General features: G+C 41.7%; 1 protein-coding gene across 5 annotated transcripts in view; it reads right to left on the bottom strand.

Annotated features, from left to right (window-relative positions):
* Positions 1-264: 264 nt before the first annotated feature.
* The window catches only part of znf609b (zinc finger protein 609b), a 76,125-nt gene continuing 63,077 nt past the window's right edge, over positions 265-13,312 (bottom strand). For 4 of the 5 annotated variants that reach the window (XM_088296608.1, XM_088296607.1, XM_088296611.1 and 1 more), the window contains 4 exons: positions 6,908-9,263; positions 6,178-6,547; positions 5,744-6,100; positions 265-2,594 (listed from right to left, as the gene is read on the bottom strand). In XM_088296608.1, coding sequence (XP_088152734.1) covers positions 2,551-2,594; positions 5,744-6,100; positions 6,178-6,547; positions 6,908-9,263 — 3,127 coding nt within the window. In that variant the 3' untranslated portion in view covers positions 265-2,550. The remainder of the gene's footprint in view (positions 2,595-5,743; positions 6,101-6,177; positions 6,548-6,907; positions 9,264-13,312) is intronic. The other variant, XM_088296609.1, reaches the window with a different exon arrangement.

Raw genomic sequence — 13,312 nt, 5'->3', positions numbered from 1 at the left:
TTTTCCGAGTGACAGTCTTACCGATTTAGGTGTGTTCTGTGCTGTATGTGTGTTGGTGAAGTAAACTTTCATTTCAGGCTCTGGCATGGAAAAAGACTCACGCAACTTGATGCCTGATCATGTGACGTCCCACATTACATTGTTATGATGGGTCCAGAGAATTTCACCAGTCGTGGGGTGTTTTGACTTTGGAGGTTCCGCTGAGTTGTCGGCTACTCAAGAAAGTCAAGAAAGCTGAAGCCAGGGAGCAGTTATCAGGACAGATTGTCTCATAAAAAGATTTATTTTTTTCCAGCCCAAATTTACGAAGGCAAGTTACAGAGTATTGTATAAAAAAAAAAAAAAGAACCATGGTAATGTACACTTTTCACAAACTCCTGAAGGGAGGGAGAGAAGAGGAAAGGAGGTGGAGAGGGGGAGAGATTTCTGAATGTCTCACACAGAAGACACTGTAAACATCCTTGCAAGCACCTCTGTGGGTACTGTTGAGGGTGGGGGTGGCGGTGGGTGGGGAGGGGGGTCTTTGTACGACAGAAATCGGGGTCAGGAAAGAACAAACGAGCGAGCGTCTCTGTGTTTTTCACACAAGAATGTTCAACTAGGCACCAACTGCTGGCCAATAAATATACTCTGCACCATTGAAACAAAACACAAGAGCCAAGCACTTTCCATTATGTTGAAAGCAAACATGAACTTTTCTGGCTTTTCATACACTTTTAGAATATAGTTTCGATTTTCCACTGGGCTTTGCTGACTACTGTGATAATAGTACTACTCTGTGAGCGAACAAATGCACTTGTCACAACCATTGTTTGATCAAAACTATACTTTATGTCTTGTATGTATGCAGTCTGCTGGTACTAAAACCTCACTGACTCGAATGACAACATCACAGCTGCCTAGATTACCCTTACAGATTAAATACTAATCAAACACCACCACATTCATCTGATTCAGTCATTCATCATCTTTAAAATGCACACAAGTCAAGGAGATGCAATTTTGTTAAATGGGCTGGGTTGTACTTGGGAAGACCAAGAACGGGTACGATTGCGAGCTGCTGTCAAATCCAACTCCCGGCTGGGCAACAAAGCGAACAAATACAAATGACTGCAAACATCTGATTGTATTGGGTGGCAAGATATGTTCTTCTCGCCCACACAAGTGCACAAACAAATGCACATTTGAAAGCAGAGTATGATATCTGGGTACAGTTTTGGGCATGACTTCATGGTAAACATTTGATTGACGCTGCAGCACCACTTAAATGAAATCTAAATACACGAATAAGAGGACATAGTGGATATATATATTTTTTTTAATTCAACCACCACTTACTGTGTTTGATGGATGTATGTTTTGTGTTCATCTTTTTGCACTTGAGATGATGTAAACCAAAGTGCCAGAAGCTGATATTACATCCCAGATAGCAATTGACAAAAGTATCAAGTTTGGACTGATCCAAAAGTCAGCCCCTTGAAGAAACAATCCCAAAAATATTGATAACGAGATGAAGGAAGAGTGAAGCCATATCAGCCACAGAGGGACACATTGAGCTGCAAGTCAGCTTTTGAGGGTTCTGGATATTGATAGCGATTCAGACGTCCAAAGTCAGGGAGATGCAGGGAGGGATTGCGCACATGCAGAAATTATCTGCACATGTTCTGCAATTTATCCATGGAAGGTTGATATTACAGCAGAACATAATCTTATCAAGGCATAGTAAGCTTGGTGTACCCCGACATGAGTCAGCGTAGCTAATGTGGCTTCACCCTCTGTTTCATTGTGAGGCGAAGCAGCGTTGACACCAGCATTCAGACATTCAAAGATGACCATCGCGTTTGACGTTGAGTTGTTTGACAAAAGCAAACACTGATCACGTTTATTATTCTTGGTTGAGGTGTATGAGGTCCTTTCGCAAAAACACGGTGACATCATCCCTGAAATAAGGACTGAGGATTTTTAATGTGGGAAATAATTGTGACGGTGAGGATGAAAACTTCAGTCTCAGGCTCTTAAGTCTCTGAAGAAAGCAGCAGTTGTCATATTCCCCTGTCCCCAATCAAATAGAACCAAACGTTTGTCAAGTTTAGGATATATTGTTGCGTCATGGCATACAAAATGCCAGCGACATAAAGTTGAACTCATCTCAATAAGATTTTCTCTGCAAGTCTTTAATTTAATTCGACTCCCCTTTGCAAACAGTCACCCAACTCCCCCCAAATCCTCAACTAGATTCTTCTGTATTTGACAAAAAAAAATAATGTAGTCAAAACATAATCTTAGAAAGTCCAATAGTCCATTTTTGCATTGTATTTGTTGACAGTGCAAAGACTAGATAATCAGAGGGGAGGTGTTTCCTCTGCATGAAGGGGAGAGTGATGGCTTTGAACCTGGATTAGTTCAGTCCAAGCTTTGTGATTCTTTCTATGAGGAAGAAAGACGTGAACAAGCTGCCAACACTCGGGCAGATCTACTAAACACACAGAAACACCATTGAACTGATGTCTAAAAGGAACACCTGGGACATCCTTTTCTCATGTGAGCCAGTCACATGAATCTTTGCAGGGTTGAGGTGTGGCGGTCAGGTTTTCCTGTTAAAGACACACAGAAAATTCCCATTATTTATCAATTCATATGTCACATTCACGGCAATTATCCGAATTTCCTTTTCTCAACATGAAGGTAGGTGTAATTCCACAGCCCCTCCACTAGATGTCAGTGCAGCCTGCCTCCATTTCCATGTTCGTTCTACAACTCTATTACCGACGGTGTGATCCTCTTGTCCTTAGAAGACCGGCTTAAAATGGATGAGCTGAGGGGCTGCGCTGAATATTATATACTACACAGCAGCAGAGCGCAGGCGGCAAAGAGCAAAAGCAACTAGTCCATTTTCATTTAGACAAATCCAGGACAAAAATGCAAAGATAAATCAAGACAAAAAAAAAAAACTCACGAGAGAACATTTCATCCACTGGCAGCTTGATATTTTTGGCTGTGTTAAGGTCAGAGTCACCCCCCGACATTTGTTGGATATGAAATTTTTGTGGTGCATTTTAGTCTTTATAAGCCTCTGTCCATTTAGTATTCCTTTCTTTATTACAGCTTGCCTTTTTCTGCTTTGAGTGGGCGGGGGAGGTTTCAGCTTGTTGACTGGCAATGATAGTTGGTGAGGACGTACGTAGCATTGATTGAAGCGTGTTTTGCCATCGGCCTGTTCAGGTTTTGGCGTTTGAAGCGTAGTTGGCTGTCTGGTGTAATTTAACAGTCTACAGCGGTAACTTAACTGGTGGGCTGGGCCATAAAAGTGGGTCGCTGAGCCATTTTGGGTGGGTCGCGAACAGCTAGTAAAAAATTCAAGGGGGGGTTCTCAGTTTACAATGGTCCACACACAGACACCACATTTCAAGGTTACTAAAGTGGCTACGCGGCAACAGAAGGACACTCAGTTAGCACTATACTTACTTTCTTCCCATTTGATTGTTTTCATTTAGGCACATTTTTCATTCTAGAATTTAACTTCAATTATTACTTTATTACCACATTAGGGGAGGTTAGTGCGTTCCCACTTCGGTACAAATTAGAGTTACATCACCACCTCTACATTGAAATATTCAACATGCATCACGAGGTGGACTTGTCTTAAAAATACATTTTGACAGGCACGGGTCCAAAACTTCATCAATTGGGATGAAACTGTACAGGTAATTGCACTCTGAGCATATAACGTAAGGGACAGGAAGTGTAACTGCCATGTGGTCTTGCTGCACGTCTGCTCCGTAAGCAAAAATAGTTTATAGTTTATTGTTTTCATTTGTTGAAAAAAACAAAATAAACTATATGGCATAAAGAAGACAAGATGCATTTTTTGACTATAAAAACAGCGCAGCTCAGCCTCGGGCTAGCAATATGTCATTTGAAGCAGCAACACTTGAACAAGAAAATCGGCAAAGCGCAAAAGAAAACTATTGTGGCATAAAAACAGCTCTGAGATGCACTTTAAGCGCAAATAATGTAGTTTTATTACAAATATGTTTTCAAAATACATTTTTCAAACAACACATTTTTCCTTATTGTTCTCAACTTTTTATAAAAGTGGGTCACCACTTTGGGACAATAGGAAAACGTGCTTGCCAGGGTAACAACCTTTCAGAACCACTTGTCTAAAGCATCTAATTAACAATTCTCTATTTTCTGGATTATGGGCCATTATTTCGTTTTTAGTTGCATCTGTAAGTATCAATATATTTTTTAAACAGTTTAGTCTCTGATCACCATTCTTCATCCAAGTCATCAAATTGGACCACTCACGTTGCATGTTGCTAACATGACAAAATTACAGTACACCTAGAATTTTGAAAATAGGATGATGGGTCCTGGAAAAGTTTTTTTCTTTGGTGAAATGTTTTAAGAGTGATATTGCCTACAGAAAATCTGGTCAAAAATGCCTTCAATTAGAGTAAAACAATAACACAAAAACAACACAAACATATCAACTTACAATATCTCCACAATTCTTGAGTTTTTTTCCCCAATAATTAAGGAAATTGGAATTTTGACGTTTCCGATATCCACCAATAATAGTAATCAATGTCTACAGTACGTGCAGCTCCACTTGCTGAAGTGGCAATAGAGTATGCGATGTACCAAGTCATGGAACAAACAACATTCTGGTTTTATTTATTTTTAAGCTGCGGCACATTTTCTGTTAGAAATGAGATCCAAGCGTTTTGGTCATGCACTGCACATTTAATATGCACGTTCACCGCTTTTCTCCAATAAATGTGTTGTCATTAGGCCTGTCATGATAACACTTTTTTCTAGATGACATATTTTCCCCAAAACTGTCATGATAAATGATGGTACTGTTTTTTGTTTTTTAAAATTTTTGTTAATGCCACTGATATAGTGATAATGCGAGAGCAAAAATAACATCAATCCTTTTTAAGTGCAATTACCTTTCAATTCTAAAGGATATTTCTACTGAAATGCAGAACAATAAAATTCCTTAGATAAAAAAACAAATAAAAATGATTCAGGCTCTGTTGAAAAATTGCACTTCATCAAATATTAACGAACTATGACAACCAGATACGACGGTATCTGCCATGGCAGAGTAAAATGAGACGTCTCCTTCACAATGTTTTTTTCTTTCTTTCTAGATCTTGCAATGCTGTAGACACTGGTCTTACTGTCAATTCTGGCACTCAAAACAGGTATCTGCTTGTGTTCGACAAGCGGGTGCAGCAAATGCTCCCAGAACTGATAGTGAATAAATAAGCAATGAAAAAGAGCACAGTTAGAGGACAGCTGTTAGCCAAATGCATGGTTGCGCTAGCTAGCATTAGCACTACTTGGCTATTATTACCGCAACTGTACACTGCTGCCCCTCATTAATAAATGAGATAAAGTACCTCTGAACTGATGGGACACATGCGAACCAATTGAAAGAATTGAGCCAAACACCTTTTAAAAGCTGTTCCACCACTCCAGTGTGGCTGTGTGCACGTGAGTGCCAACTTGCACACAGCAGCAATCAAGGTGACTGAACAGGAGCGGGAACTAAGCAGCGCGACTGAATGTTTATGACGTATGTAAACAAACAGGCATATAAATGTCTATTTATCAAGTCTAGAAAAAATATTGTATCCATTTTTGCTCATTGAGCAAAAAGTCAATGTTGTAATTATCATAAATAAACCTCAAAGGAAGAAGCAGAACATGCAAGTGAAGACCGACTGACCTGTGGTGTAGGACAGATCATACTGCCCGGAGAGCAGGGGGTATCCCAGGTGATGGTGAGAGGGCATGATCCGCTGGGAAGGCGAAGAGCGAGGCCGATCTAGATCTCTTTCCCGATCTCTTTCACCGCCAGCTCCCCTGTCCTGCTCCCGCTCTCTGTCGAGGGAAGGCTTGTCCCCTACTGTCGGAGATTTGCTTTTGTATTGGCTGGCGTGTTGATGTAAGATATCTAGAGCTTTGGAGTCTGTAGCCATTTTGGTGACAGTGGGGCTAGCGCGGGATTTGTCGTTGGCCTCTTCAACTCCAGCTATTTTACTGCCGTATGGAGAAAAAGGATAACCTCCAGGAAGGTAAGAACCTAGATGAAAAGGAATAATGGAAAGGTTCATTTAGGATTTATACAGGATAAGAGGGTAAAAATAGTTTGCGTCATACCTGGGTAGTTCTGCATCATGACCGAAGGCATGCCCCTGTAACCAGGGTGGTTGGGGTCATAACCTTGTCCGTAGGGGTAACCATGCATGTAAGGCATGTATCCTTGGTGCTGTGCTAGTGGTGATGAGAACTGCAAGTGGGCATTCGTACGAGAGTCTTTGCTCAAGGTCCGATGTTCCTCAGAACTAATTCTAGGGTCAGTCATTTCTTTGCCGTCCTCCTTCGGCCCGCTTTGACAGTCCTTGGGCCTGCACCTTTCGTCCTTTGATTTCCTATCACGCTCCCGTTCTCTGTCCCGTTCATCTTTCCATCGAGATTGTGGTTGCTGGTGCTCACCTTCCGCTTGAGCCTTCTGGCTCTCGTGGTACTGCTGGTGATCAAAGAAGCAACAAAATGATAGCAATAGTGGAAAACGATACAGTCAACATCAAAACAGACTCCTGACAGATAAACATCTGAGGTTTCGTTTCTTAAAAAGATGTGTGGGCAAACATGTAAGATGAAGGAACACAGAAGACTTGAAAAAATAGTGTGCGCACATAAATTTGGCAGGGAGCGAATAAAGACTATAACACGAATAGTAGTTACATTGAGAAATTGAGGTGGAGATTAAAAGGTAGCTACTGCTTTCTGTCACAGCGAAATACGCCGATGCATCTTCAGGTTTGTGCCGAAGCGACAATTAGAAGTGAGAGCCTTGCTTTACTGATGATACTCAAATTATATTTACCTGTCTGTACCACACAGCCTGCTCGGTGCCAGCCTGAACTCTGGAATCAAGCGCTTGCTTCGAGTCCTCCTTCCCATGATGCCCCCCTTCTGTCAGCTTCATCTTGAGCCCTTCAACTTGCTGGGACTTTATGTCCTCCGTCTTGATGCTTCCCATAGATTTGGATGAAAGCTCAGAGGGTGAGTCTCTGGATTTACCGGTAGGCTGCGGCGTCTTTCCAATGTCAGACTGACTTGAGCTTTTGGAGAGGTTTGGCTGCATTGGGTTCTTTTGTTTCCAGTCCTCCTTCATGGAAGCTTCTCTTTCTTTCATGGCGATGTCACACTTTTTCTCAGCGGCACGGTGTTGTTCGGCCATTTGTCGCTGACGCTCCTCAAACTGCTGTCGATAGGCTGGGTTGGTATTCATTAAATGGTTATGGTAGGCCTGATCTGAATGATATGCATATGGAGGTACGTAGGCGTACTGATTGTAGTAAAGAGGTTGCATATACATGTTGGATCGTTGTTGAATGACGGAGGGCTGCTGCTGCTGCTGCTGTTGTTGCTGATGCTGCTGCTGCTGTTGTTGCTGCTGCTGCTGCTGCTGCTGCTGCTGCTGGCTCGGAGCAATGTCAGGTTTGCGATCCTCATGACTCTCAACCTTGATTTTCTCCTCAACCAGATCTTGGTCATCCTCCCTTTTGATCTTCACCTGACCTTCCGTCACCGGTGTGCCTGGATTTGGACCACCAGGACTGGGGTTGACATAATTGGGCGAGTAATACGTCTCATAGCCAGCATAGTACGGAGACTCTTTGTTGGCTGGTGGATTTGGGAAAAGAGCTTTTTTGACACTTTCTCTGAGTGCCTGGTCTTCTGTCCGGTTTTTGACATTCTCTAGTTTACCTTCCCCATCCTCACCAGCATCTGAGATGTCTGAGTATGCTGGGCTGTGAGTTTTCACCGATGAGTTGTCAGCTCCATTCTGGGTCATGTGAAGAGGTGTAAGAGGCTGTGGCATTCCGCTGCCATCTATTCGACTGGCTACTCCAATAGATGGGCTCGGAGCATTATCCGTAAAACTGTATATCTTGTCGGCCTCAGCCTTGATGCTAGCCAGCCGACTCTGATGAGGGTCTGAGGACCCGTTGAGAAGCCCTTCAGCCTTATTTCCTTGTTCAGGTACTTCTGCGTATGATGGTTTCCCCTCCTCCAGCCGCCCTCCCTTTCCCATGGACTTGGGGCTGTCAGCTTCCTTTCCACCATCCTTTTTCTTCTTGTCTTTCTTCTTCTTGTCTTTGGTGCTACTTGAAGGAGGATCCCCAACGACGGGGGTTTTTGACTGTGTGCCTTTCATTTGGGGGCTTTTGGGGATTCCATGTAAAATGGGCGTAAGCCCTGGTGAAGTATTTGGGTTTCCTGCAGGAAAAGAATATATTTGTTGTGTAGCTGAAGGGCCAGTGGCAACTGTTCGAGGCGACTTCATATTTTTTTGCCCCATTTTATCAGCCTTTGTGTTTGCTTTTTTGGACTTGTCAGAACCTCTTTTTTCATCAACGCCATCATTACTGGCTTCATCAGAAAGACATGCCCCATCATCACAGCCTTCCATTGGTGTACTTATTTCTGGTTCTGCTTCAGCAATTTTCTTTTTGCTCTGCTTTGAGCAAAACTTGCCAGGTGATGGGGAAGTACTTTGAACCTCAAAGTTCCTCCCTTTGGGTGTGACTGAGCGTGCTGGAGAAAAAGACCCCTTGTGTGTGATCGATGCGCCATTACAGTTCTCGGGTTCAGGGTGAAGTGTCGAGTCCTCCCCATATTCACTGTCTACATCTAATTCCAGCTTCACATCATCATCCGTGTGGGCACGGGCTTGGTGGTACTTGAGACCATTAATGTGCTTATACCTCTTGTTGCAGTTGGGATGAGGGCAATCAATGAGGACAGGTGAGGGACAGGTCCGATCAAGGGGGGGTGGAAGGGGCTCAGTCTTGATAGAAGGAATGAGAAGACCCGTAAGTCCAACCCCTCCACTGTTAGAGTTTGTCCGCATGCGTTTGTTGCCTTTGGTGTCCTCCGAGCTGGAATTGGGCTCCATGTCTGATGCGGGCTTGGCCTTACGTTTTCCAGCTGAGGAGGGGCTGGCCTTAATATCCTCTGTGTTGCTGTTGGGAGGAGTGCGGCGCTCCGATGGTGTCTGGCTGCCCCTTCGGCCCTTACTGTTAGAAGCGGCGCGGGTCTTGTTGTTGGTGGCACCTTTGTTGTCAGATGAGTTGCTGTTCTCGTTGATCGGAGTGTTGCTGTTTGGTCTCATCCGTTTACCTCGGCCACGGCCATTCCTCATTTCCAGGTCACTTGTTGGGGATTCACAAAACCTGCAACCACACAAATGTTCAGTGATTACTGTGAAAGGCAAATTAGCCAATCCCTCTATAACAATTTAGCAATTTATGAAAGTCAGCATAATGTCAGTCAAAGATGTCGCAGAGGGTGAGTGTTTTAAAACCATTGATGGAACATTTTTAAGTGGCGTAATACTACAAGTTCAACCTAAGCAGTGAGAGAAAAACTAAAAATGACTAAACCTAGTGAACTATTTACAAGCCTGGTGCATACGCTAAAGTATCTTCATCGATGAACGTAAAGAAGAAAGACAAAAATATAGTACATGGTTTTAATAAAATTAATTTGGGATGTAATTGGCAGGATAGGAACTCCATCTGAATGGCAGTGATTGGAAATATTGAATAAAAAATGAAATTGACACAGATACATGTTTTATTGTACTTGTCCATCTACAGCAGAGGACACCAGGTAGCCTACAAGGACCAAATGAGCAGCCTGAAGGCCTGCTCTAAAAATAGCTCACCAGTGAGGGGTTATTGGAAATTTTGAGGAATATTGTAAAAATGACTGCATAAAATTATCCTCGGACATACATAAGTACCAAGAAATAGCTCAAAGGTTTCAAAATGTAGGTGAACCCTGATCTCTAATATTTAAAAAAAAAAACAAATAAATAATAAAAATGATTGCATCATCACACAGATAAATATAAATGGTATTAAAATCAATACAAATTTAGCTACATTGAGTCGGCAATGAAATTAATGTGATACATCCATTCACTTGATACAATGTTGCTTCCCCATCAATTTCAGACTATTGAATTGATTTATTGTTTTTGTTGCAGCATTTAAGGCTTTTTGATTAATACAAAGATGGGCTATTGTGACAACTTCCTCTGCGGAGATTCAAAGTCCAGGAAAGTCACTGTTTGGGATGTGTTTTTCTATATTCACAGCTGTCTAGAATTTTTATGATTCCTGTTAAGATTGCAGCAAAGTAGTGTTCAAATAAACATTTCTATTGCACTTAATGACACTTGCTGTGATAAAGCAGTACATGGAGATTCATTTTAGAGTTGTGCTCATAGATTTTTCATACACTAGTGTTATGAAAACCTACGAGCACAACTGTGTATATATATCACCATTCAACAGTAGTTGGCAGACTTAAAGTTGTGTTCCTAAGTTTCCATACCCCTAGGGTATGGGTGGTTCTCAGAAAGTGTGGTCCAACCGGATGGTCAAATACTAACTCCCTTCGAGAGTCATTATCTTCTTCCCGTTACAATGATCACCAGATTTCACTGCTTACAATATTACAGACATACTGCAGGGATAAAATTAACAACTTGACTGAGATTTGTGCTGTTGTTTGTGTGTGAATGTTTTTTTGCGTAGTTAAAAATAGCCGTTGCAGCCATTTTCTATTTTGTGACACGACAACACACCATGTAATTAAGAGTGCATGATACCCTTGAACTGCATCAGCTTTAAAATGCTTCAGAATGTCAGTACAACACAATATTGTTAATCAAGTCCCACGCTGCCCATATAATACGTCGCCAGAATAAGATGGGTGTGGTTCATAACCCTGTGTTTCCAACAATGGGTTCACTGCAAAATATAATGGTAACATTTTTTTTAAACTTTGATAAATAATTTGATGGTAGTAGAACGCACTATTTATCTAGTGTATCTTAGCACGCGAGTCTGGTATAGGTATCTTTTTTTATTTTATTTTATTTTTTTTTACTTGAAGTGCACCAATATGCCACAATGCCATGAGATTCAATTAGCTAATGTGAATAAAGGGGTGAGTTATCTACTTATTTATTTGGAGCACACCGCAGGAAAATTTCATTCAAAGCATATATCATTTTGGCCTAGTTTGGTGTTGCTAAGGGTGTTGAATATTGCAATATCAATATTATTGTAATATTTAATATGTACCTCAATAAATGACATTTTTAATATCTAATGAAAAAAATGCACATTTTTCATGCGGCAAAATAAGCACGCATGAACCTTTAGTCACCGGACAACCAACTCTACCATCCGAGCCACCGCCGCCCAGCAAGACAAGCATGTTGTTGTAACCTGGCCGGCGCTAATAATAATAATAATAATAATAATAATAATAATAATGTCATCAGATTTCACAAACTTCTATGTGAAAAAGGCTTGGTGCCCAATGGAATATTGTTAATGTTTGTTTACAAGTATTTATTTTTGTATTTATAGTTTCTGAGTTTCAGTTAGTATAGTTTTTGTTTCCAATTTGAAATCCGATTAAGATTTACAGATAAAAATTTTAATGCCACAATATCTTTAAGTTGCTCCATCATTTATAAAAATTTCAGGAATGCTGGTACAAGCTGGTGCGATATGCCGCGCTTTACAAATGATCGGATTAGTCGACTAATTGCGACTACTGTTGCGAAATAATCGCTTGTGGCAGCCCTATTAAATATCTTGTCTTTGTCGTGTGTTCAAATGAACACAGGTTGCAAATGTTTTGCAAGTCATTATATTCTCTTTTTATTTGCATTCTGCACAACATCCCAACTTAAGTGGAATTGGGTTTTTAATTTCAGACATGGGGCTCAGTTAAGAAGAATGTATAGTGCATCTTGTGCATTCGCTCAGCCACAACAACAATCTAGATAAAGCTGTGGGTCATACTCAGCCCAACTATTTAAATGTACAGATGCAGAAGAAGACACGACATTCTTAGCAATAAATATTTTCATTACCCTATTTTTACGGACCTGGGCACCCTTCCGTCTTTGTCCCCCATATTCATAAAAATAACCGTCTTCTGTCTTCGTCTTTCTAAAGCGATCCTGTCCGTCCTTTTTCTGCTAAGCCCCAAGTGTGCAGATTTGACCGGCTTGGGAGTACATCATAGACTGCCTGGATGAGGAACTTGATACGTTTAGGCTTGGCTCTCCAGAACTCTGTCCAGGTCACTTTCCTCTCAATAGCATTTTCCCATCCTGTTCAAGGTCCCTGTTGTTACATCCCCACGGCCAAGCTGGATCTTGCCGCCTCCTCGACTGCTCTCATCTCCTGGAAAAGGCAATGGGAGGAGTTGGGAAGGACCTTAGCCCAGCTCGGTCCCTGTGTGATCGCTCCCACCAGGTTCCTGTGGCGTAGCCTGCCCTCAGCTTCTTGGAGAGCATCCTCTGCTCTCCACTTCCGGCCAGTCCTCACTTGGATCTCAGTGCTGGCCAGCTTTGGGTCACTCAATTCCCTGTACTGCATCACTTCTCTTGTCACCTTAAATTCCCGGTTAGGGATGAGTACTGGCCTTGCTTAGTCCATCCTTTTTAAAAACCTTCTCATCCTCTGTCCCCAAAATGGGCACCCGTCCTTCGTCACCGTGACGGAATACCCATCTCTGGTATTTGGCATTAGCCACATTAGCGCTAGAGCCCGCTCAACGCTGTGTGAGTTGAGCTGACACTCTATCATTTCAACACAAAGCGTGGAAGGACTTTTGAAACCCGTTTAAAGTTTAATTTGCATGTGTCCCATTGGTTCTTCATAGGCACCTGCAGTGCTTGTCTTCATTAATTAATGTCCTGCAGCAGTGTACAGTACTACTAATAATAGCCGTGTTGCATTAATGCTAAACACCGGCTAACAACTATCCTATCTGGTACAGTTTTTGTACTTTTTTTTTTTTGGTACAGTTTTTCCTATCTTATGCACTATTAGTTCTGCTAAAAAAATTACGCCCACTCTGACATTCAAGGGATTGGCGACCAGCACCAAATAGCTTTGTGCTAGCGAGACCAGCGTACCAACTCGCTTGAAATCGTTACATGCTTATAGAAACATGTCATTAGTCTACTATCTGCATCATCAAAAATGTATTTATTTGTGCTTTGATTTAGGTGAGTATTGATTAGATCAGATGGAAGACAACCTCCATAGAGCCAAGGTACCCATTTAACAGAAGCAAAAATCTCACAGGTAACCAGCAGACATAAATATAAAGTATGAATCCTGTATTGAAATAATGATTGTTTACTCTCAATGTGGTCACAAATACTAAGCGTGAAATCTGGGAT

This window comes from Idiotropiscis lumnitzeri, chromosome 5 (assembly GCF_059441095.1).
Source record: "Idiotropiscis lumnitzeri isolate Australia: NSW breed Sydney's pygmy pipehorse chromosome 5, RoL_Ilum_1.0, whole genome shotgun sequence".
NCBI lineage: Eukaryota > Metazoa > Chordata > Actinopteri > Syngnathiformes > Syngnathidae > Idiotropiscis > Idiotropiscis lumnitzeri.
This window is presented reverse-complemented; position numbering and strand designations above follow the sequence as displayed.